The sequence below is a fragment of the Telmatherina bonti genome (genome assembly GCF_933228915.1).
Source record: "Telmatherina bonti genome assembly, chromosome: 24".
NCBI classification, from domain to species: Eukaryota; Metazoa; Chordata; class Actinopteri; order Atheriniformes; family Telmatherinidae; genus Telmatherina; species Telmatherina bonti.
This window is the reverse complement of record NC_136633.1, coordinates 14,042,877-14,069,964: the sequence shown is the minus strand read 5'-3', so window position 1 is coordinate 14,069,964 and position 27,088 is coordinate 14,042,877. Positions and strand designations below refer to the sequence as shown.

General features: G+C 36.8%; 2 protein-coding genes across 2 annotated transcripts in view; one reads left to right on the top strand and one right to left on the bottom strand.

The window, feature by feature from the left end:
* Nucleotides 1–1,975: 1,975 nt before the first annotated feature.
* pjvk (pejvakin) lies at nt 1,976–8,206 on the bottom strand (the record flags this gene model as incomplete). Its single annotated transcript, XM_079263939.1, has 6 exons — nt 1,976–2,277; nt 2,354–2,497; nt 4,236–4,353; nt 4,503–4,644; nt 5,738–5,933; nt 7,996–8,206. The coding sequence occupies 6 exons, from the start codon at nt 8,204–8,206 to the stop codon at nt 1,976–1,978; spliced, it is 1,113 nt and encodes a 370-aa protein (XP_079120065.1).
* A 3,305-nt stretch (nt 8,207–11,511) lies between these two features.
* LOC306774104 (uncharacterized protein) overlaps nt 11,512–27,088 on the top strand; it is a gene marked incomplete at its 5' end in the record, with an annotated part of 31,523 nt that continues 15,946 nt past the window's right edge. Inside the window, 6 exons of the mRNA XM_079264087.1 lie at nt 11,512–11,605; nt 17,893–18,105; nt 19,400–19,612; nt 20,538–20,690; nt 22,766–22,882; nt 23,790–24,008. Coding sequence (XP_079120213.1) covers nt 11,512–11,605; nt 17,893–18,105; nt 19,400–19,612; nt 20,538–20,690; nt 22,766–22,882; nt 23,790–24,008 — 1,009 coding nt within the window. The remainder of the gene's footprint in view (nt 11,606–17,892; nt 18,106–19,399; nt 19,613–20,537; nt 20,691–22,765; nt 22,883–23,789; nt 24,009–27,088) is intronic.

Below are 27,088 nucleotides of genomic sequence, written 5' to 3'. Positions count from 1 at the left end.
AATGTGTTTTTATTTTGGTTGTACTTTTACGTAAAATTAGTTCTCATGAACAATTTACAGTCACTCTAAAAGTTTTGCAGAGATTAAAAAATATATATGAATGACAGCTGAAATAAATTAGCCTTTTCTCAGTGTAACCAGCCATAAATTCAATTCAATCCAGCTGTTTTTGTATAGCACCACTTCACAACAATGTCAAGTCAAGGCACTTTACTGACGCATCAATTTGAGCCAATTTATATTTATAGCCTTGATAAGTAAAACCAACAGATTGCATTTATTCTTCAATCACATCCCCATCCAGCATGCACAAGTTTTATGTGTTTTATGAAAATCATATCCATAAGCATAAGCATAGCAGCTCTTAGCTTCCAAAGTGAGTGAATAAATAAATAAGTAAAATCTATTTAAAAAAAAAAAAAAAAAAAAAAAAATCCAAAAGATTTTCACATCACTTTAAAAGTTTACACATACAAGTTCAGTCTGCAGTTTTGTGCTTAAAATCTCAAAAATCAAATTTTTCCACTAAAAACAAGCAAAAATTTTTCATATTGTATTCTGCAGCATCTGGAAAATCAGTCAGACGTTGCTGCTCTCACAAAATGAGAATTCAAAGATTGTATTGTATTGTATGTTTTTTTTTTCTGTATTTACTTTTCCAACATGATTTTGCAAAATTTAATACTATATTTTATAATTAAATTTTTACTCACTACTGTATGCTAACTTTGTGCCTGCTATTGCTCAATTTACAACCATCTGTTTAAAAGTTGCATTCGAATCACTGTGCATCTCAAATGGGTCATTTTGCATCTCTTCATGTTTTTTTTGGTGTTTTTTTTTTCAAATTTTACCCCTTATGTTTGATGTTTTATGTCTTTTTCAGCATTCTGGGTCTCTGGTTGTGTCCATAGTAAATATGTATGTCTCGTTCAATTCATACAGCTTTATTTGTACTGCAACATTTCAGAACAAAGTTATCTCATGGCCCTTTTATGAACAGTCAATTTCAACAGTTCACTGAGCCATTTTCTTTCTCAAATTGTGAATTTTGTTGTGATCGTACCTCAAACTATGGTTGGTTTTGTAGTTCAGTTTTGTCCTTATTTGTTATACTTTCAAAAATAGTATGTCTTTCTTTAAGACATTTTCTTTTGTCTCTTTTTTGGATTACATTTTTGGACCAGAAGCCACGTGGCTTTTAGGCCTATAGGTTTATGCCTGTTATAGCTTTACATTTATATTTACGAGGACAGAATTATACATGAAAATGGCATTGTGAAACATTGTGTTGGATAGGTGCACTGTAGTCTGAGTTCAAATGACATGTAAAGGAACCTATCTCAAAATTTTAAACTGCTTAACAATTTTTGGCACACTTAAGTGGTTTTATCCTTAAATAATTAGATATATTCAAAGATTAAATCAGTCAATCAAACAGCTTTTTTTGTTTTTTCCCAAAAATCACATGTAATAGAATAAATATAGCCATACTTTAAAACTAGATGAGTATAACCTTGACAACTTTAAGGCTCCTCTGTACTTATGTTCACATTATGTCACATTTGAGCATTTTAGAGGCAAATTGGTGAAGTCTTCAAAGCAGCGGACCCACATAAATAAAAACAAATTAAAGCCATACACAGTAAAAACAAGACTTTTGCATCAATGACACAGTTGGAACTGAGTAAAACCAGGTTGATCTTTGTCGTTGTTTCCTCACTGGCCTTCACACGATCCCTTCCTGAATAATTTATCCGCGAGCAGCTCCATTACACACAGCACACGTGTAAAAATGGGCCAAAGCCAAAGGTAAACTGAACACAGTGCACCACAAAGTGAGCCAAAACAACAGTCTTATGTTCATATCTTTTACTGGGACAGGTGGCCACTGCTGAGGTGAGGACTCAATGCTTTCATTTTAGCTTTTATAACGGCTTTATAAATTGTCTCACAGTTGAAGATCTTGTCTTTTTCACCTCAGCGTTTTGTGCCAGAGATCGAAACACGGCACCACGTGCAGTCGGACGTATTTCTGGCCCCCGGTGGAGCACTCCAGGCAGCCGTAGACAGTTTCCCGCCGCTGGTTGCCCATGCCGCACAGTGCACACGGGCCCTTGGGAATGTTGTGTTTGAGGAGGTTGACCCGTGTGTGGGAGCTTTCCCTCAGGTAGGCAGTGGATACATCCGTCATGCTGGCGGCCTTCTCGTAGTAGTCAGTCACCATGTCGTCCATGTAAGTGTTGGAGTGAGTGAGCTCCTCAAATGTTCGGTCATCTACACATGAGTAAAACAGCAAAAGTCCAGAAGAGCACACTTTTTTTTTTCTTTAATTCTGTTTAATTTCTCATACCAACTCGGAAGGGGTTTCCATAGATGATCCCAGACAGGAAGCGGCGCAGTCGACCCATTGAAAAGCGACCAATGAAACCACCCAGCTGCTCCCTGATCTGCTCCCGTTCAAATCCCCCCTGAGACTCTGGAGCAACACAGATATCTGACAGGGAGGAACAGACGTATTTTAATCCAAGTGTATACGTCTGCTACTGATTTTCAATATTTACTCTTTGCGTTTGTTTCTTTATTTGTTCATTTGACAGGTACATTGTACATCAACAGACATTACCATAAATGTACCAGAGTTAGCCTATTGGCTATAATTCATTCCAGTCACTGGATGAAGTTAAAAAACCCTTAATCCCCTTATCTGTGTATAAGCCTGGTAACAAGCCATTTATTTGATTCAGGTGTGTTGGAGACCAGATGCATCTAAAAGTTGCAGGATAGTAGCTCTTGAAGAAATTCTAAGCTAGATAGAATTTCAGACTCATACAAACAACAATTTAGATAAAATGGTATACAAAATACCAATGACTACCAAAAGTTAAAAGTATTCAAGTATCCAATATGATCACTTTAAATGAGGTACTTTGTTAAACATGAATCCACTACTACTTTCATTGTCACAGTTCTAACCCATGCCAGGTTTAATACTGCAAATGAAATTTTAATAGCCATCAGCGAAAGACACTTTTTAGAGTTTCTTTAGGATCTTGATGGGACTCGGCCTTGTGTCATGCAGGTTTTAAAAGTTTCCCTGCTGCAACCTGACTTAGGCTGTGTAGGATTGTCCACACTATCCCTAAAATAATGCCCTCTATGGTGGTCACACCATTTTCTGGGGTTTCCTAATATCCATAGAAAAAAAGCAGTGCACAATGCATCCTGAAAAGTAGTGAGCATTGACGGTTACAAGTCAATATAGACCACAATGCATTGGGCAGGAGCTCAAAATGGCACAAGTGACACAAACGTCAAAGCAGATTAAAAAAGATTGAACTCATTCATTTTGTATCCTTATAAATTGAACAGATGTGCAACAAAGAAAGAATAAAACACAATCTAAAAATAGAAAATACCCTCACACAAGCTTTGATTGGATTTGGAACGATGCATCATAGTTGCTGTGGTGACAGCTGGTAGTCATGTGATTTGTGAAAACAGCCAACTTTGTGTCTGAATCGCCAACAGAATGAGTACACTAAACAGTGTGCTATACAGTGTCGCCCAATGTAGTAAAGGAGGGGTTAGTGGCTAGTGTGGACATTCGGACACAGTCTTAGACTGATTTGAATCAGCTGTGTTGGAGCAGGGACACTTCTAAAATCTGCAGGACATGGCCCTTGAGGACCAGGATTGCAGATCCATGGTTTAAGGTGTTCACATCAACTTTAGCAACACAAAGGCTGCAAAAAAATTTCCTTTTGTTTTTTAAACAAATCTCTTAACTGATCATATGAGGTAGTGCAGCCTTCATAAATGTAATCAAATTATTGTAAGCACTAAAATGTAAAATCAAATAAATTCTAGCTGGATTAAAAAAAAAAAAGGAGAAATGTTTTATGTCCAAAATTCTGTTTCACAAGACAGTTAAGGAAAATAAGCAAGTGTTATTAAAAAGCTTTAAAACTAAGACAGGAATGAATGGCATGAGGTTGACAATACAAAGCAGCCTCAGGTGCTAACCACAGTCATGCACTCCTGTTTTTTAATGTGAATGTGCTAAACCTTCAATTTGCTGAAAAGTAGTCTCACTTATCCTCAAAGTACTACAGTAAAAGTTGGTGAGAGCAAACTTTGGGAAGCGAACCCATTTCATTCAAAGCTATAGTCAAACTTAATGTGCCATTTCATGAACAATCATTAGAGGCATGAGACATGGGTGGTCCTCCTACCAAGTCGCCCATCCAGACGAAAGAACAGCTCACAGATGCTGAAGGCGATGGTGGTGTGAGCGGGAATGACAATGGCTTTGTCCCGACCTCTGGGATTTCTGCCATCATCAATCTGAAACTGCAGCAGAATAGAGATAAGTGACTTTTCCTTAACTTTAAAAACTGACAAAAAAAATGTTTTTGCCATTTATTTTTGACTGATAGAAAACATGAGTGTCTAGCTCAATTTAAATTAAAGTGAAACCATTAGTTTGTGTTTTTTTTTACTCTCATGGTTGTCCCTCGCATGCCAGCATGGACGGTTAGCGAACACTGACGTGTTGTGCGGATACTTTCCACTACAACACAGAGGACAGTACGTCCACTTTCCCTGGACTGACGAACCAAGCAGTGATCCAAGTCCACCTTCCTAGAAGAAGAAATAAGACATCAGCGTGCTGTTTTCTGTCTTGCATGTCGCCCATGTATAAGCTTCAGTATCAAATAACACAATAATTTATTCATCCTAGCAGGAAAATCCTCTTCTCACATTCCCTAAGTCACCAAGAGGTGTAAGGTCAATCATCAACTTATTGTATAAGAAGAAAAGGAGGAAAAATGTGCAGCCATATATGATAGAATAAAAGTAAACAGTAGTTCAGTTTAGGCCTTTATGTATCAGGATGCAACACAAACAACAACACAAAAAACTTTTAGCTTCTCATGAGATCCTAATATGAGGACAAAGCAACTCAAGATGAACACCACATATCATGTTACATCATGTCATTATTTATTTAACAAAAACTAAACCAAAATACAGAAGCAATGTGTATCATCCCACCAGGCATGATAGTTAATATTGGAGTACTAATATGATGTATTTGGTCTGCCAACAAACCCCACTCTGACCTTTATTTTTGACATGTATTTCAGAAGTTTTTCGGATTGTTCACATTAAATTTTACACGTTTAAGCCATGCTACCAAGTTCTCTAGAGAAAAAGAGTCTTTGTACTGGAAGCTGACCACACTGCTAAATATTTTTCATTTTATAGATATGGTGACGATCAAATGATCACTTGGCTGCTACTTTGTTTCTACATTTCAATGGAAGAAGAAAAAGGGAACACAGTTTTTGACACATTGCTCTGTTTTGACTTGACTTTTTTTTTAAATAAGTAATGATACAGTGTTATATTTCATGTATAGTTCATCTGTGGTTGTATATATCAGATTCTAAGACATAATACGGTTAAAACGTTTTTGCTGAATTAGATCTTGATGCAAAAAACAAAAAAAAGAGAATTTACTTTCTTTTTCACACAATTAGTCTAAAATAACATATTTACCAAGAAACTTTATTAGATGCATCTATCTGTCTGGATGAGTAATAAATAAATAGCTGACTTTGAATATTCATAAAATATTACCTGAAAACACTTAATCTAATTGGACTCGTGATATTATAATAATGGTGGTGCTTTGACACCCAGCAAGTTAAGGTAAGATATGCTTGGATACCTGGAGGTCAGTTCACGCAGTAAAGTGGGCACCTCGAGCTCATGCTTAGTTACGATGCCAAAGGAGGCTTTAACTGCCACAGAGTCTGACCCACTGATGTTGAATCCCACATCGTTGATAATGTGGTTCCCTAATCGACCATTAAGGGCTAGATCGGATTTGTCTTCATAGTTGAGAAGCTGGTAAGATGACACACCTGAAAAGAAAGTTTAATTTAGCCTTTAAGAGTTTTTACAAGTCAAAAAATTAAAACACTTTAAATATTAAAAATTAATCTATTGATGAACCCACAGTACTAAAAGATCCATTGGGTGATTTTACATTTGGTATTTTATCAGAAAAAAAATTACGCTGTGCAGTCTGTATTTATGTTTAATTTCCACGTAGTTACATTGATACACCTGGCATTTGTTTGATTAGTCAAGTTTTGGTTGTATGTAAAGTAAACTTTTTAGTATGTGAAAACAGTCCTTGAAAATATTATTTAATATGTGTTAGCTGGTCAGTTAGCACTCCAAAATGTATATGGCAATTATGACTTAAGATCGCTAGTTTTGTTTGCACAAATACAGTGAAACAACTCGTGTATTTGTAGTTTAGTGTACCTACTACTGTTAATACATGCTAATAAAATACAAGAACCCAAAACAAAATACAACAAAAACAAAACAAAAAAGTGCATATTCTAACAAAGTGGAATGTTAAGACAAAACAATATCAGAGAGTGAAGAAAGATTTTCAAAAGAATTTAGAAATAAAAAGAGAAGTTGACTTTTGCTTGCTAGGTACCAGCCAAGCTAAGCTATGCTAAATTTTGTTCAGACATTTGGTGTGAAAAGCATTGTAAAATTCAAAACGCCAACCAGCCAGATAAGAAACATAAGTCATCAAAAATGCAATAATAGACATTACACATTGAAATAGCCAATTAGTAAATAATAGTAATAATAAAAAAGTACATAGCCTATTATCTTTGTAATATGCTAATTGGTGACTAGCGCTCAAGCACTGTAAATTGGAATAGGTTTTAATAAACTATATTAACTCTTATATTAATCACCTTGCAGTACAAAAGGCTGAATAAATTAATGTTAAGTCGAATAAAGATCGTATATTACATAAAGCGGTACTCAAGATTCACAATATTGATTTATTTTGATGAATTTGCAAACTTGAGTAAAGGCAACTTATCAGATTTCACAGTGAAACACCAGAAATATCAACAGGTTCGGGCTGCAATTCTGTTACTGCCTAGAATTATGCAAAACTTAAATATTGCAATAAAAAAAATGCGAATAGAAATACATTTACTTAAAAACCTCAGATATAACTAAAAAGTTTGTATGTGCTCATGATGTGGTTTTTCCAGACATTTCAAAATAGAAGTATATTGCAAAAGTGGAATAAAAATACTTTTCTCAAATTTATGTGTCCTCAGACGTGATGTAGGAGGTCATGTAACCAGTTTATTTCTGGTAAAAAAAATAGTATGGTATGTAGCAAACGAGTAAAATGCAGTTTCACAATAAATTAGAAAGGGAAATGACAGAGAATGGCTTTAAAAAGCTGTGGCATATTCTCCACAGCAGGTAGAAAATCCCGAAACAACACTATGTGGCTACTTCACAGAAGATGCAATTCTTAAAAAATATTTGTCAGTTGGACAAGATTTTATGAGAACTGCAGCTTTTGCACCAAACACAACTGAAAGACCTGCAAATCACTATTGTAGTTTGTTGAAATTTTACAAATATCGGTTTCATTTTGAGAAAAAAATGTCATAGAAACATGAAATTCATTAAAACAGCTGTCAAACAGATTTCCTTATACAAGCAGTTTAAACACCAAATATCTTTTATAACAGTTTGGCTTTTATCTGTAGAAAGATGATTTCTCAAACCTAGAACATGTGCTGGTTTCTAAGTCTCCCATTTTTCACATCACTTTTGTTTACAGCACATAGAGAATATTAAACAATTTCCTACTCATATTTATAACTCATATTAATGTAAAGACCTTAAAAAAAAAACCAAAAAAAAAAAAAAAAACATGCCTTTAGTGTTTGCATACATCTTCAATAAAGGCAGTGAACAAATATAGTTGCATCATACACTGTTTGACAAGATCAGATAGTGGGCTATTTTCTTTTCTTGTCTTAAAACGCTTATTTTTACTTTCAGACAGCCAGGACATCACTAAAATCAAACACTCAGACCTGATCCATGCTGTGCAGGTGAACGTTGTGTTCAAAACATTACCTGCAGTGATCTCCTTTTCCCCAACTAGGATGTCTTTCAGTGAGAAAGGCGTCGAGGCATACTTGTTCTTCTTCCAGAAATGTCTCTTCCTCTTCCTCGTAACCAGGCTAAGGGGCTGGTAGCGGTCAGCTTCACTCAGGCTGGGAACAGGAATCAATCTCCCCGTGTCTCCAACCTGTTTCACAAAGTTTTTGGTGGCTGCTGCAAACATTTCAAAAGATGCATAAACAAACCACACCTGGGTCTGTGTGACGGTCTAGTTTGCTGAACAGCTCTCTTCTCAACTGTGAGGCAAATTTAGGAGTGTTCTTTTAGACTCGTGAAATGATAAATAATGCAGGTGATGTGTAAGGGAATATGGGTCAAGGTGTGTGTTACCCTAGTAGATAGATGTAGGCCTTCAGCTTCCTGTCACCTGACTAAGTGACTATGAGACTATAGTTGTTATACCACATGGTTTTATTTTGTTTTGAGAAATTTGATGTTCAAGATACTATTAAATGTATGTTGCTGATAAAATGTTGTGAAAGTTTTAGGAGGGTTTTTTTTTATAGAGTACCAAAAAATGTTTCCAACTTGTTCTTAACAGTACCTACATGTTCGCCTATGACTCTAATAATACACAAAACATCTGTTTTGGGCCATGATCCTTTCTTCGGAAGCCTGGAAAACAGTCTAGACTTCTCTTTTAAAGATGTCTCTGGTTTAGTTTGGATGATATCCACCTATCTGACCAGTGGCCTCCGCTCACTGTGTGTATGCATGTGTGTGTCTTGCTTCCAAGGATCTTGTAATTACACTGCCATGCAGTCTATACAACCAGAAATAACCTCAACTGTATGTTTGAAGTTTTTAAGTTTTCTTACCACAAACTGCATGGGGCTGGTCTTCTGTAACTTACACTCCCTTTAATTTTCACTTATTGGTGGAAATATGACATGCAACTTCTCAAAAGTATTATAAATGATTCACAAAAGATCTTTTTGCTTGTTAAAATAGAAACACCTACGTTACACGATGTTAGACTGACTCACATGACTTAACACAATGGTAACAGTTTAATTTGTGTATCAACTCATTGCTAAGCTTGAGCAATGTGCAATTTAATTCCCATGGAAGGAATTCATGAATACGGCCATGTCATATGGAAATCTATGACATCATGAACTAAGGTAGTTTTAAAGGCAGAACAAAGCTCAAGAGGAAGAGCAATCATCTATCAACTAGAAGGTTGGTGGATCAATTCCAGGCTTTCACTGACTGAATGAGCAAGACACTGAACCCAACATTGTTTTATGAGTGTGTGTGAATGTGACATGTAGTGTTAGGCACTTTGAGTGCTCAGTATGACTGGAAAAGCACTGTATACAATAAGTACAGTCCATTTAACCTTTTACTAGTAAGATGGACCTAATAAAGTAAACATGTTTCTGTCTAACTTGGCACTCGTATGTCCTTGTAAGTTTGGAGAAAGAAGGTTGGGGTTAATGGATGTAGTCCATCTCAGCTGATGCACATGTGCAAGATCATGTTAGTTCATGACACTTGCAAAACATTGTTGACATAGCATAACAACAAAAAGGAAGATTCCATTAAAAGTTTGTAGACAAGTGTTACTGTTCACTCTCAAAAATAGAGGTACAATATAAGGACATTTCTATACCTATAGGTACATTTTAAAGAAATGTTCTCTCAAAAGTACAATACTGGTCTTTAAGAGACCAGAAGCACACCTTCAGAGTACGAAAAAGGGTTCAAAGTGACATAAAGTACAAATTTGTACCATTTTGACCATACATTGAAAAATGTTTGTCGTGACAAAAACTATTGTTAGCAGCAGTGCTATGATTTTAATTTAAAAAAAAAGTAAAAAGTCGCCTCAAAAGAAATGTATTGTTAAGACCGGTTTAGACCCACAAAGGTGGAGAAAAAAAAAACTATTCCGGCTGTAATGTTACAAACTAGAGCAGAGTTGAGTGATGACAGTCGTACTACTTAACAGTCATTTACTACACCAGACAATGAAGGTCAGATGCTGCAAACTAAGTGTATGGTTGGTCAGTATTTTGAGTTTTTGAAGATTATTTCTAGATTAAAGATAAGATAATATTGCTAAGCGGCATGGACAAGGCCTAATGCTGTGGAAAACATAAAAAAACATAACTCGATAAGGTGAAGTGGTACAAAAATAGACCAGAACTGAAGGGTACAGAAATGTCTCTCAAAAGAGTACACCCCCAGCGACAAGCATTTGTACCTTTTTAGGTACGAGCTGGTACCTCTATTTTTGAGTGTGTTTAAGACAGAGATCAGTCGTCTCAGGAAGAAACTGACAAGCAGATGTTCTAATTTAGGGTTTTGCTAACATGACCTCTGGTAATAAGGATATGTTTTCTAACCACACAGTCTGTCGCAGTGCAAAACATTATGAATGTGCAAAAGTGGAATTCCTGCCTGACACAGGAACTGTCTTCCCATCTGTTTCAGGCTCTGTCCCTGGGTGGCTCCCTGATTCCTTAATGAGAAATCAGTCTGTTCTTGAAGCACCTGAAACACTTCCTGACTTGTTCAGCAAAGGAAACAAACTAAATCCGCCTCATCCATCCACTGAGAGAAATGCTACTTTGGAAGGATTTGGCGGCCGAACTAAAGCTAAATTCCCAAATGAAAAGGACAGTTTTCTGCATAGTAGCGATGTGCTGGCAGATGAGTCATGATGCATGTTTAGTCGTCTACCGCTGGGACGTCACCTTAGCGACTGGAGGCCTGCTTCATGTACCGACTGGGCAGAGCTTTGCCCTGGAAATCACATCAAATGGATGTTAAATACACGCTGTAAACTGTTTAAGCGGGAGTGTACAGATGTAGGTCAGCAAGTTATATCCATGTAAATTCATTCAGGTTCATCAGCATTAATAGGAGGAATTAACAGCAAATTTCTTAATATAATTTCTTAAAAGTGACAAACAAGGCAAGTTAAATCATCAAAGTTTCAAAAAGTTAAATCAGATGATGAAATCTTTATAAGAAAAAAAAATTGACTATGAACTAGTTCTGCAACACAGACAAGGTCTAAAAGAAACAATATCTGTTAAGGAATCCTCCACTGCAGCTTTGAAGGCTTTTTAAAAAAAAAAAAAAAAAAAAAAATGCTGGACATCAGTCTTTTAAATGAATAATTCTTTATGCAGTCTGTAATTACTCCCATCTTTCAAGGCAACTGCAAGAGCTCGAGGAGGAGACTGGCCTTGAAATAAAGAAGGAAGAAATGATGAGAGAGCAGACGGGAGGGAGGGAGGTTAAGAGAGAGAGTCTGAAGGAGGGGTTGGCGGCGGGGGGGTTGAAGAGCAAGCTTGTTTCAGTTTGCAGTAATCGCTCATCCAGGAGCCTGTTGCACTCAGGGATATTTGGATTTTTCAGACTGGATGCTGTAGCTTGGGGTTGGGTCGTCTTTGGCTTGCCCGTCTGTTTTTGCAGCTGCTGTGAATGAGGACGTTGCATGTCTGGCATGCAGACATGGGCCCCTTGTTTCACTCTAGGATTACTATATGCCTGGCCCTCACCTTGGCACAGGTGATTGCTGTGAACTGCCAAGAAGATAGCAAGAATGGTGAGTGACAGCCAAATATTACTCCTCTATCTGGTCTGTGATTGGTCCTTTTGTGTTGTTACCTGACATGTTTTAGTCACAAACGAAGCTGCTCTGCTTCTTAACGTTTGTCTTCACAACTCCCCTGTTTTTATTTTTCCATGTTTAACAGCATTTTTTGGTATTTGTTATCTGTATATGAGTCATAATTCATAAAAAATACTTTTTAAATAAAATTAGTTTTGTGAAAATAATGGTTGTTGTCATTTAAAATAAAAAAAATACTGTCTGAAGTTAAACTTATCCCTTCTGCCTCCTAAAACTTAGACCACCATGCCTTGTGGTTGGCAAACAAAGCTTAAGAATGACATCCACAATAGACAGAAAAGCATTTTGTTCTATTATTAAAAGCAATTTTCCTGTTGGTTAATCTGCTGAATGCAAGCAGATAATGGTTAGGAATGTGTAAATGCAAAGCATTAGTAAAAAAACAGCTATTTGTTCAGGAATTTATCAAAATAAAAAATTTAAGGGCTTTTTTACATTTAGAAAAAGGGAGTAAATCTCAGTTTCAATGTGGCTTCCCAGAGATGTGTCTGTTTTTGTTCCTTTTCTAAAATACCCATTGGATATGAGCCTGAGTCCAAAATATTTTCATCCCATGCCGGCTGCAGATCATACTAAAGAGCGCGCATGGCTGGTTGGTCTATTTCAGTGCGAGGCAGAGGCTGAATGAGGGGGTTCTAGATGTCACAACTATAATGATGCGGCCTTGTGGATGGGATGGACAAAAGCAGGGCACTAATTTTGGTTAGACTTTGGGCCAAAAGCAGACAAGACACACCCAAAGTGAGAAGATGTTGGAAATGAAATATGCTTCTTTTGCTTTTATCCAACCTTGTCCAGTAAAGAGTGCTCAGTGAGAAAACAGAGTGAAAACTCAGTTTATACACATGTTCACCAGCTGTTTATGCGCTTTAATCTTTAAAACTCAACTGGAGTGAATGTTAAATATCTGTTAAAAAATTAAAAGACTTAATTTGAAAATACAGGCTTTAAAATTTTGGCATGAAAATACTTTCTAAACGTAAAAACCCAAACATGTGCGTTAATGCTAATCTTAGCCTTCTTCCTAATAATAACCATTAATGTGTGGGAGCAATAAGTTAAATAAATAATGTCAGAAATAAAAGTGAATGGAACAGAGAAAAGCTTGTTCTCACCCCGAAAACTCCAACCTTCCACTTAAATAGAGCTTTTTCTCCTACTTAAGAATGGAAACTGTCCACATCAACATGCATGATGGGAGCTGGATCACAGTAAAAACAACTTTGGAAGTAAAACAAATTAATGTTTGTCATTAAAATTTTCATGGACTAATGTTTGTTTTTCACACTTTCTTAAAACAAAACAGCAAAAAATAAGTCTGTAAAGATTATAAATGTGTAAACCATTTTTATTGGGTATTAACAAATGCACATTCAAAGGACAAAAATCATGCAATGTGCAAATGGATGAACTGCTTAAATTACACTTAAATATATACATATACATCTTATAATATGTGAGAATGGATGTAAAAAAATCTGTAAGTGTAATCAATATGAATGTTTTGCAGCTTCAAATGTGTGTGATCCATAAAGTTATTTTATGTTTTTTAATTGCTGGATATTTGGGCGCCGATCCAAATGCACATTTACAACAAGCGTTTGCATGCACCCAAGATAACTAAAAATGATTTACACATTTGTAACCTGAAACTAGGAGTCTAAACCGGTAGTTACGACCATTTTCTGTGCGTATGCGCATGTTTGTGATCAAAACCGTACTTAATTTAATGAAAGTCCTTAATCGACTTTGCCATGCTGCGTTGCGTGCAAGATGGTGGTGCCATATGGTAAATAATTTTCCCATTTAACACTGCTAGGTCAGATCAAAGTTTGCTTGATGGTAAACTGTCTGGTAGTACAGGTGGAAAAAGAAGAAATGGTTACTGGGAGAACATATCTGCTGATTAATAAACTGGTATTGTTCCATGATTAATATGAGAATATTATGAAGTCATAGATGTTTATGTTACTCTAGAATGATGATGGAGATTATTTGACATTAAAACTTATTTAAAATGTTTTTTTCACAAGGAAATTTTTGTTAATCTCCTAAAGGTAAAACATTTATGCAGAATAGATGAACACCACTTCTTTTGCCATTTATTATACTCTTTTCATTACAAATGATTAATTATTTACAGCGATATATATGAGCAGAAATGATTTCCTTTGCTGTTCCTTTGTCCAAGAAGCCTCTCATTAAACACACCAAATGCTGGGTGGTATGAGTAAAATCATAGCTTTCTTTTTTTAGAGTTATGTTGATTTGATTGACGAAGAATTCCTGCAGTGAATTAGCTAAGGTTAGCTCATTCCACTGTTATTAGAAATGTACATTGTACGTTCCCAGTATCCCAATTTAGTCCTGAGCCCTTCTATCTCTGCAGTCCAGGTAGAACCATGTCTTTGTCTAAATGGATTGGGATGACTTTTGCTTTGTTACAGGCAGTATTGAAGTCACATCTCACTTAAATATTCTTTAGTTTTTCTGTTTTCCCTCAGTGGAAGGCATCAGATCTTATTTCTTACAGTCTTGATTCTTGAAAACACATTTTCTGCAACTTTAGTTTAAAAACATTTGCATTAAAAGCTGTTTGGTTCACATCCAGCCTTTTACTCAAATGCTATAATGTGATAGTGATAATCTTACTAATTAGAATGGTTGTCGTCCATTTTCAATACTCAACATCCTAAATAACAGGTGCTCTGTTGCATGCATGTGTAGCAGTGCAGCATTGAAAAAGGTCCCCCTAAAAACAGATCTACTTTGCTACATTCCCAGTGTTCTTTAAGGATTTTAAACTATCAGACAGTTTTATGTCATGATCAAATTTATTCTCTGTATAATCAGTGATAGGGTCTCAGAGATGACCCAGCACAGATTTTCTTTGTCAGATTGTACAACATCTTTTAGTCACTGCTCCGATAGCTAGTTGCAAAATAGACTCCACTCTCCAGATTGGAAGATGGATTTATGGAACCACACCTCACCAATACATCAACTGGTTTAAGATGTAGCAAGTTTCCATTTTATATTTCAAGTTTAGTCTGATGTCAAGACAAACAGCCCGGTAGCTGTTGTCCTGGAAGTTAAGTGTTGCTCCTCGACTTGTTCAGTGCTGTCGAAGAAAATTGCTTCAGTTTTTCTGTTTAATTTGGATCTCTTTTGATAGCTAACAGTGAAAATAATATTATCGCTATAGCATAAGCATGCCTTCAAAGGTTAGATATGCCTAATTAGTTAAAGAAAGCTCAAAGGCAACTTTTTCAGAAATTCTCAAATCTAGATGAAAAAATATGGGTTGTTTTCTGTGATAATTAATTTAGGTCATCATGTAGGACTGTGATTTGTGAATGTTTGTGTGTCTGAAGCAAGTCTGAATTTATTTGTCTTGTATTATATTTCTATTTTGGACTTAATAGCTACTATTTTTGTTTCTTTAATCAATATTTTTAAGTTATGACCTCATTTATTTCCCAAAATGCAATAAATATTTCTAGTATTGCTTTGATTTAGAGTTTTGAAGACCAAACATTGAATGATTGAGAACATACCAGAATCTAAAATTTAATGTCATTTTACCATGTCTTTGTTTGCCAAAATGAAGATTATTAATCTGAAATGAAGGATAAAATTGTGAGTATTCACTTTAAATCATTAAATTAGCTGCTAGTCTAAGGAATGAACATGTAGAAGCCAACCATAATTGTTTAAACTAAGCTCATGTTGTTATTTAGAATACAAAACCAATGCATACCATTTTTTACAAGGATCAAATGTCAAGAATTTAGAGACACAAACGCTGTTGCAGCTCTTTCAGTTTTAGGCCCTGCTTGTCGGGGTGAAGCAGGTTACATGGCAGGAGGTTTCTCCGGGTGTGGCACCTCATTGCTCTCCCAAATAAAGTCAAACCACAAGTTCTACCCAAGCCAAACGTATAATACAGCCGCTGTGGTTTCCCCTGAAATAACTACTGCTTTTGAAAGCCATCGTCTTTCGTGGGGAGAGGCTCCACCACATAATTAGTGCTTAGGGATGTCACTGAAACGACTGTGCTCACAGAGCCCAGAGAAACTAGCAGGTGGCACATATCCTTCTTTTTCCCAACTCCTCTGCTTTAATCTACAGTTTTGTGGAGGTTTTTAAAGGATTCAGATGGACTAGAGGGAGTCTATACCTGCAAAGCTACTTTTAGACTTGTAGAAAATTTGTCTATGTTTTCTTTTCATTCTTTGAGTTGGAAACATTGTTGGAATGAGCAATGAAATATTTGTTCGTTGAAAGGTTAATCTCTGCTGTCTTTTTCTTCACTGCAAGGTTCAATCCCCCCCCCCCCCCCCTTCTGATCTGTTTGATGTTAAATTGCAAGTGTTGACAGACAGTTCTGTTGCAGAGATGATTGCACACTTGCACACAGACACATTTTTGGATGCATTCGCATCTAGAAGCTGTTGAGGGTAACCACAGTCTAGTCTCTAATGGGCACATTTAAAAGCCCCGCAGGTTAAATGCAATTTGCATAAAAGTGTCAGTCACAAAGAGAATAATTTTTTATTTGTTTCCTGGAAAGTAGAATGGTTAGACCAGGGATGCCCAGCTCCGGTCCTCACAACCCTGCAGGTTTTCCTTGCATCCCTGCTCCAAAACACCTGATTCAAAAGAATCAGGCATTGTGCAGAACTTCACTGGCTGTTGGATCCAACTAATGAAAGCCAGGTATGTTGAAACAAGGATGCATAAAAAACCTGTAGGATAATGGGGCTTGAGAACCAATTTTGGACACACCTGGGTTAGACTATCTCATTTTTCAAACCAATTCAGCATGGCCTTCAGACAAAAACATGCAGTGAAGGATTAGTTATTAAATACAAAAAAGAAGTTAAGGAGGAATATAATCATTTATTTCCATTTGCAAGGTTTCTGGCTAAATCTCCATCGTCTTTGCAAATGCCAAATTCTCCTTTGACAATAAAGAATACTGAATCCCATGAATGGATAAAAATGTCTTCACAATATAATGTATTAAAATAAATAAGGATCATCAAGAAGAATTGGAGTAGTTGCTGCATTATTTGCCATTTGAGATCTTCACTTTTATTCTAAAGCTCTTTAGTTAAACACTATAAATGCCATGAAGGCACTTCATAATAATATAGCCAAATAGCCAATTAAAAAAAATTGTAAGCATAAATAATCAAAGAACAGGTGGGCTTTACAATTCCCAGGATGCTAATTTTATACAGACATCCATAACTTTACAACGTCACACCATCAATTAAGATAAATACATGTGGTTCCTTGACTCAGGCTGTGTAAAACAGGATCAGATTTAATTTTCATGACTTTTCTGCATTATGTACGTTTTTTTTTTTTTTAACTTTAAGTACATTTGGAAAAAAAAAATGTTGCTTTTTATTTGCTTTCAGTTATCAGATATCTGAGTTTAACTTCTCCAATGTCACGTTTTGTTGGATTTCTCTGTTGTGTATGATTTTCACCAAACCTGCCTAAGTGAGGATGGTCCTATCTAAATATTTGGCTTCCATGATCCAGACAGAAAATTGTAAGCAAAGTATAAATGTGCTTCAAAACCACTTAATACAGTTATTACAACTAACATAACAATGTAGCATGATGCTACCTTCTTCCTGACTTCAGTACAGATTCAAGGCAAGGTCAGTCGAGATATTTAATTGTGGGTGTGTCTGTAAAGTCTGGGCAGCATTTGATTCAATTGTGAATCCAATAGGAACCTGAACTGCACAGTCAACTCATGTAGGTGGCAGTTGACGGAAATTCACAGCTTCATCATCTGATTTTAACTTTAATACTTTACTCGATTATGCCTCTTATGTCAAATGGCTTTGGACATGCATTGGGGTCCTTGGTAAGTAGCGTTTGGAGAAATACCATGAATAATCGATTTAACGTCTCTAAATTCTTTCAGTTATCATTAATATGAGGACCCCTTCATCAATTATTTATCCATCCATCCATTTTCTGAACTACTTAGTCCAATATATAGTTAAAATAAGCGGTTTGTTTCCTGAGATCATCAAATGAAAGAACAATAAAGGTGAAATCCAAAAATGTAATTTGTGTTAGCCTATTGAATTATGAGCTTTAAGGATCGTTTTCGGAATTGGTCTCAGTCTTTGACAGTTCCTGAAATGTTGACTGCTGCTCTGCTTGCACAGATAGCTGTACAGAAAATGGAAAAGTCTTCTCCAACAAAGAGATATGGAGCCCAGAGCCGTGTCGAACCTGTGTGTGCGACACTGGGCTTGTAGTATGTGAGGACGAGGTGTGTGAGGAGCTCAATGACTGCCTGATGGCGGTGACTCCAGAGGGCGAGTGTTGCCCCGTGTGCTCAACTGCAGTACCAACTCACTTGACAGACATTAAAGCAGGTAAATAGAAATAACTGCAGCTGTACATTCATTATAAGGAACATTCAGCTTCATTTCAGATGTTTTGTCATTATGGTGGTTTCAGTAGTAGGTGTAGATGTAGCAGGTTTCCAAATACAATAATCTGTGACTGTGTAATATCTCAAAGACTAGAGATTTCATGTTAGGTCTTGATTCTTGTTTGCTATCATGAATGGCAAATATCTTCATAAATTTAATGCTAAAAATTCTTAAAACAATTGTTTATAAAGTCATTCATTTTTTAAATAGCTTAAAAACAATAATAACACATCATATTACACTACGATACAATATGAATAATTCCAGGTTTTTTTTTTTCCTCTTTGTTTTCCACTTTGGATGGAATGAAAATGGCACCATGAAATGTCAGGCCAACAGCAATTATACAAGCATGTTAGCTTGCAGGGTTAGCTAAGTGTGAACTAACATTTTACATGTTTACTTGCCTTGCAAGTCAACATAAATTATAGTAGCAAAGAGTTAGCTAATCCTGCAAGCTAACATGTTAGCATAAACACTGTTAGCTTGTTTAGCCTAAGATCTTCTAAATTGAATATAATGTTAATGTAGCAAAACAATGACAGTGAAGATTACAAGAAAATGATAAATATATATATGTCAAGAAAATGCAAGAAAACCCCTTTCAATAACTCAATTGACTTGAAATGCTCAGCTACTTTAATCATTTTAGACAGAGACCTAACCTCATCATGTGGGTGGATGTTTCATATGCTTAAAATTTTCATTATGCCCCCTGAGTCTTTGTCTTTTAATTTAAGGATAGTAGAAGAAAAATGCATATGTGGTTTCATATGAGAAGGTGAAGTTAGAATGAAGTATGATAGTTAACCTCTTTTTGGTACCTGAGACATTGAGCTCATTTCTGGTGTTTGAGATTTAGTTACAAAAGGTCATGTTGCCATGTGGTTCAGTTGACAGCAGTTATGGTAAAGTTAGGTACATGTTAACTCAAAACCAAAAACTATAGTAGGGGGTGTTTATTGTGTTTACAGTCAGTCTGCCACAACTCCATAGAGAAACCAGCTATTCATTAACTATTCAGCAATGGAATCTTTTAGCCATGCACCTAATAAAAAAAATAAAAAGTTTAGGTAACTCTAATGATCTGACCAAAAGAACGGATTTGGAACACTAAAGATATGTCCAAAGAGTAAAAAAACAGTGTGAGTTTGACTGAAAACCCCATAATGATGTACACGCTGAAAGACATTTACCCACAATTCTCATGTGGCTGCTTTTTTGTCTCATGAAGATGCCTGCACAGAAAATGGTAAAACCTACTCCAACAATGAGATATGGAGCCCAGAGCCGTGTCGAACCTGTGTGTGCGACACTGGGCTTGTAGTATGTGAGGACGAGGTGTGTGAGGAGCTCAGTGACTGCCTGATGGCGGTGACGCCAGAGGGCGAGTGTTGCCCCGTGTGCTCGACTGCAGTACCAACACACTTGACAGACACTAAAGAAGGTAAATAGAAATTACTGCAACTGTACATTCATTATAAGGAACATTTAGTTTCTTCAGTTTTGTTTCAGATGTTTTGTCATTATGGTGGTTTCAGTATTTGGGTGAATGTGACAAATTCCCAAATACTTTAAGCATATATAGCACTTTCATACATTGTGTAGTTAAAAGTGCTGTAAAAATATAACAGAAATGAACAACAAAACAGGTTATTGTGTCAATATATCACCTCAACTCACTGGCAGAAAAGAGGGGGTAATGTGCTCCCGTTTTGTTTTCCGCTATTTGGATGGGATGATAATGACCGCATGAAATAAAAGCCTATATTTTTTATATAAGGTACTTGACATTCAAAGCTAGCAGTAATTATGCAAACATGTTAGCTTACAGGGGAGGCTAACTGTAAGCTAACATTCACCTTTACTTGCCCTGCAAGTCAGCTTAAATCATCGGAGCAAACGGTCAGCTAACCTTGCAAGCTAATATGTTAGCTTGTTTTGCCTAAAATCACATAAACTCCTTTTTATATGAAATGCTGTTAATGCAGCCAAAGAGGAGAAAAGATTAGAAGAAAAATGTAAATGAGCCATCCAATAAAAAATAGTATATGTGTCAATAAAATTCAACAAAAAATCCCTTTCAGTAAATCAATCGACTTGAAATGCACAGGCGTTCATCATTTTAGACAATATACTTGACCTCATAGTGCGGATGGGTGTTTATTTCGGTATATGCTTAAAAAATTCAAATCCCTCCCCCATCCTATCTTTGTTTTTAAATTAAGGATATAGAATTTGGGTAAAATTAGTCAAAACCATAAACTGTTAGACGTCATATTCAAAACTTGACTGAAAAACCCCATGATGATGTACACACTGAAAGGTATTTTACCACACTTCTCATTTGGTTGCTGTTTTGTCTCACAAAGATACCTGCACAGAAAATGGCACAACCTACTCCAACAATGAGATATGGAGCCCAGAGGCATGTCGAGTCTGTATATGTGACACAGGAACTGTGGTGTGTGAGGAAGTGGTGTGTGAAGAGCAAGGGGACTGCGAGAAAACTGACGCCCTTGAGGGCGAGTGTTGCCCCTTGTGCTCAACAGCCACACCACATGTTCCTGATATGGACAATAAAACTGGTAATAAATATTTTGAACTTGATGTTTAGGGAAGCTGATTTAAACATTGGGTTGTATATTTTATAAACATCGTCACTTTGCCTATTCATGTAGAAACTAAAACATCATTTACACTCTTAAAAATTACTATTGCGTTTAGTTTATTTTAATTTTATTTAGTGTTCAATTAAATTCAATGCAGACTCATCTTGCACTGATGAATGTATAGTATACAAAGTTTTATCTAAAAGCATGATAATGTGAAAAAAAAAATAAAACAAACAACAAAAAAAATACACAGGTAGAGCTGAGTTTGCAACGAGGGCATAGTTGACCAATTAGAGAAGCCGTGTACACCTTACATCACTACTTGGATTTTCAGGAAATGCATAGATATTTGTTAGCATTTCTCAAGTTGATGCACAGTCACATAAAAGTTATAAAATGGACCTTTTTAATGTGGGGAAAAATTTCATAAATTTTTGATTGTTGATTTTTCTCGCTACTGTTTTAGCATGGCATTCATATCGTCAATGAAATAATGTCCATATCATTATAACTTTCATAACAATAAAGGAATTTTCCCTGAGTTTACCTTTTTCTTTGCATTAAAGTCAGTCCTTGACGGTGTGATGGGACTCAGAAGGAGGGTGCAAAACCTTTTCCCTATTTTTATATGGAGATGTGCCCAATATTTTATAGTATTCAAATTAGATTTTACAACCAGTTTTGGTTCAGTTTTTTTTTTTTTCTTTTTTTTGGAGTGAGGGGGGCTTACAGTCTGCCATTGTGTCATAGTACACTGTTAAAAAATAACAGGAACACTTAAATAAATAACACATCCTCGATCTTAATGTCACATGAGACATGATGTTTCCAAGAGGCTGGATTGATGTCTGATGAACCGGCAGGCCAGTCCAGTCCATTGTATGAATGCCTTTATCTGGCAGGAATATGGCTAGAATGTGTCAGCTTCATGTGGCTGACCCAGGCCCCACTACAGCAGCATGTGGTCTGACAGTGGGTCTGAAGATCTGATCCCTAACAGCCTCTCATTTCTAGCTTGTTTCAAGTGAAATTGATTGAATCAGTGTCACATCCTAACTGGACAGACTGATATCCCAGCAGTGGGACTGACTTTGGTTTACATGGTAACAGTTATGTGTTCCTTTTACTTTTTTAGCAGTGTATGTGATTTCTTTGAGACTGCACTTTAAATCTTTTAGTTTTACCAAGACCTTGTTCGTTTGTGCAATAAAATGCTCCCATATGGGGGAACTTGATATATAAACCAGGTACCAGATTTCACAGACATGCATGTAATAATTGTCATCACAAAGAGCTAAGTGCCACATTGAAATGATCTTGAATATCTCAACGTTTAAAGAAAAACACAACCTATTAAATAATCCGGGAAGATCAAAAAGTGTCTCTTAGGAGGAACCATGGCTTTTCACGTTTAGTTTCCTCCCATTTTCAGACTTTTAAATTTGAGTTTACTTTTAGTTCTTTTCTCAATTTCTGGTTTTGAGGAACATAATTTCCTCACATTGTCAACAAACATGTTGGAAAACTTAACTTTCATTTAAGGTTTTTTTTTTTTTTTTTTACAATTCCAGCTTTTTTTTCCCCCAAAAAGATTTTGATGGATTGATCTTTGTTAAATAAAATGTTTGATTTATCAGGTTAAAAGAAAAATCCATTGGAAAGTTTTGCTGAGTGCCACAAAGTGATTCACCACAATCTGAGCCAAAATCCTTTTATAATAATAAAAAAAAAGTTTCTGTTAAGTTTCTGCATGTAGAGCTTTTAAAATCTGTTTTACTATTAGAAACTCAAGTGCATAAATCCTTAAACCTGTTTACGTGTAGATGTTTTTACTGTATCCACTGACAGAATATGGCTCTTCATACTGATGTGAGTTGCTGTTCTTCTTTACAAAGATTCCTGTACAGAGGACGGAAAAGTGTACTCCAGTGATCAGATATGGAATCCGGAGCCTTGTCAAGTCTGTTTGTGTGATATGGGGACAGTGTTTTGTGAGGACGTGGTGTGTGAGGATATAGGTGACTGCCAGACCACAGAGATCCCAGAGGGCGAGTGCTGCCCCGTGTGTTCAGCTGCAGAACTGCAGCCTCATGCAGAAACCGGTAAACCGAAATACAAACTGCACACGTCTGCCATCATCCTGGGCACTTTCCTGCAGCATTCATGGTGTCTTGATCCTGAACTTGTCAGCTGGTGGTGCTCTTCTCTCTCTCAGCCTGAAGATCTCTTCAGGTGTTGCCGTGTGCACACCACTGTTAAATAATCACTTTTAAACATGTCATGTTCTGAACATCTGTTTGACAGTGTTTTCAGTTTGCAGAGGGAATACATTTAATCTTTACCAGATAAGTTTACTTCTCAGTCAAAGTGTGCGCAAAAATAAAGTCTGCTGCACAATAAGAGGTTGAGCAAGTAACTTATGGACCAAATAAGGTGTATTCCTCTTGGAAATCACTGCTCCTATTGTTTTGTTTCATGTCATCTTGTTATGCAGATAGATTTTCTTTACATTTTTAAGTCTTTGGGATGATCTGAAGACCAAATGAAGGTTTAATGGTGCAGAAGAGGAATGTTTAAAGGCATGGTTTTAGGATTTAAGCATGTAAGCTTTGTTACTTCCTTAAAACACATTCATATTTAATGTTTCTTTTCTCCTTTCTACTTTTTTTTTCTTTAATTATTTTCATTTTGCGGTAGTTTTAGCTTGCAATATTTCTCATATTTCTTGGCAGTTAATACTCTGGAGTTTTAGGTCCTGTTGTTTAATTGCTATAGCAACGGATGGAGATTATGAAGGCGCACGTGAATTACATTTTAAGAAAGCAATGGCTGTGTGAAAATTTAGGAGGGAAAAACTGCCAAGTTTGGGAACAATAGCAGTTTGTTGTGATAAGTCTGTGTAAATTTGAGCAAACGCTGTTATTTATTAAGCATGTCTCTTACATTTCTATTCACATTTTTCTACAGCTTGTGTTGATAACTGAATTTGTCTGTTTCTGTTTCATGAAGATACCTGCACAGAAAATGGAAAAGTTTATGCCAACAAAGACATGTGGAGCCCGGAGCCATGCCGGGTGTGTGTTTGCGATATGGGGACCATTGTGTGTGAGGATGTGGTGTGTGAAGACCTCGGTGATTGTGAGAAAACGAAGATCCCAGACGGCGAGTGCTGCCCTGTGTGCTTAACTGCTGTTTCAGCTCTTACTCCCAACACAGATCCAAATACAGGTAATCGGCTTTTTGTTATGCATATCAATGTATCATTATTTCTATGATAGAACATGTCAGAGTTAAGCACAGGTGGATGAAACTCTTTTGCCTTGGGGCAACTTTCTGTTTTGTGTTTTTTTGCTCTTTACATTTGATTCTTGTGAGATCTGCAAGATAAAAATCATTTGTGAGAATGAATCTTTTTGTCACCCTGCGATGGACTGGTGAGCTGTCCAGGGTGTATCCCGCCTTTCGCCCAAAGACTGCTGGGATAGGCTCCAGCTTCCCCGCGACCCTTCATCAGACTAAGCGGTTAGGACTGAAAATGAATGAATGAATGAATATTTTTGTCTTTAATATCAGTATATTCATTTTTGCAAATAACGCAGCACTAATAACAACACTAAGAGCTTTCATTTGATTAAATTAATCATTTTTCTTTTAAATGCCAGCCCTTTTGTCAAAGTACATCTATTGTTCTAATTGTTGTTGTTTTTTGTGCCCAAATCCTGGTTGTAATGAGGAAGAACATTATATCTATGATTTGGGTTATTTTAGGGCAATTTAACATTATGTCCGAACGAAGTTTAGTTGAGCAAGCTTGTTTTTATCTTTCTATGAGATGATAGCTTACAGATTTATCTCACTATTACATTTCAATTTCAACTTTGAACATTTTAACAAGTAAGTTGTGATTTTTTTTCATTTGTTCATTCTCAAATAATTCTTGCAGAATCAACACATGATTTTTATCCTTGTTACTTTTAGATCATAATGCAGTTTTATTCAGCTCATCATATTTTTGGGGAGTAAATAAAGACCACTTATTGAGGAAGGAAATATGAGAAAATGTACTGAGTTGTGTATTAGTGTTGAGAACCTTCCTGAGATTTCACTCCATGCTGACATAATTGCACACAGTAGGGCTGGACAATTATGACCAAAATAATAATCACAGTTATTTTAATTAATATTGTAATTACAATTATTAATCACTATCATTCATTGTGTCTGGAAAAACATTTTTTTTTTTTTTTTTATTGCACCACTTGACTTGCACCACTAAACAACCTTCACACACACACACACACACATATATATATATGTATATATATATATATATATATATATATATATATATATATATATATATATATATATATATATATATATATATATATATGTATATATATATATATATATATATATATATATATATATATCACATACTGATCATGAGAAGAGTGTGTACCTCCAGGTCTGGTCGGGTGCAAGCGAGCTGTTGCCCCTTAGGCAGCGCGTTGCGCTGACGGTCGATGCCGTCTGGCAGCCTTAGGAGCAGGAAACGAGGCGTACTACAACATTCTTAAAGATGATCAGTTTATTATACGTGGCATAAAAGTCAACAGATTACATAGATCGGCGCCGGGATGGGGGTCAGTCGGATCTCTGCTCTGCTGTTCCGTCAGGGCGGTTTTAAACACACCAACACACACGTGTCCCAATCTCTGACCTATCTGTGTGTTTAACAAAGAAGTATCATATTACAGCACACCACAGTAGTATGAGACAGAGTCTACAATCCACACAAGTGGCTCAGGTAGTGCAGCTCATCCAGGATGGCACATCATTGCGAGCTGTGGCAAGAAGGTTTGCTGTGTCTGTCAGCATAGTGTCCAGAGCATGGAGGTGCTACCAGGAGACAGGCCAGTACATCAGGAGACGTGCAGGAGGCTGTGGGAGGGCAACAACCCAGCAGCAGGACCGCTACCTCCTTCTTTGTGGAAGGAGGAACAGGAGGAGCACTGCCAGAGCCCTGCAAAATGAGCTCCAGCAGGCCAAAAATGTGTATGTGTCTGCTCAAACAGTCAGCAACAGACTGCATGAGGGTGGTATGAGGGCCCGACGTCGACAGCTGGGGGTTGTGCTTACAGCCCAACACCGTGCAGGACGTTTGGCATTTGCCAGAGAACACCAAGATTGGCAAATTCACCACTGGTGCTCTGTGCTCTTCACAGATGAAAGCAGATTCACACTGAGCACATGTGACAGACGGGACAGAGTCTGGAGACGCCATGGTGAACGTTCTGCTGCCTGCAACATCCTCCAGCATAACCAGTTAGGCAGTGGGTCAGTAATGGTGTGGGGTGGCATTTCTATGGAGGGCCGCACAGCCCTCCATGTGCTTGCCAGAGGTAGCCTGACTGCCATTAGGTACTGAGATGAGATCCTCAGACCCCTTGTGGGACCATATGCTGGTGTGGTTGGCCCTGGGTTCCTCCTAATGCAAGACAATGCTAGACCTCATGTGGCTGGAGTGTGTCAGCGGTTCCTGCAATACGAAGGCATTGATGTTATGGACTGGCCCGCCCATTCCCCAGACCTGAATCCAATTGAGCACATCTGGGACATCATGTCCCGCTCCATCCACCAACGCCAAGTTGCACCACAGACTGTCCAGGAGTTGGCGGATGCTTTAGTCCAGGTCTGGGAGGAGATCCCTCAGGAGAGCATCTGCCGCCTCATCAAGAGCATGCCCAGGCGTTGTAGGGAGGTCATACAGGCACGCGGAGGCCACACACACTACTGAGCCTCATTTTCACATGTTTCAAGGACATTACACCAAAGTTGGATCAGCGTGTAGTGTGTTACTTCACTTTAATTTAGAGTATAACTCCAAATCCAGACCTCCATGGGTTGATACATTTGACTTTCATTGATAATTTTTGTGTGATTTTGTTGTCAGCACATTCAACTATAGAAAGAAAGTATTTTGTAAAAGTATCTCATTCATTCAGATCTAAAAAATCATTTTCTTCCTCATACTGATGCTCATGTCTTTCCTATAATTACATGAATATATGCGCACTGAGTTGGAGTCATGTGAGTTGTTTAACAGCTGATTGTGTTAGCAAGTAGTAGTAGTTAAATAGCTGTTATCGAATGCTTTCAGTAGCTCTTTGAGCTAAAGAAATAATTTCATTAGAGTAAAAGCAGAAATCTAAATGGGGCCAAGTTGCAATCAGAAAACGTAATAAATTTTATGAGATATAATAGTTGATCAAGTTAAGTGGAAAAAAGACAAAACATACCAACTT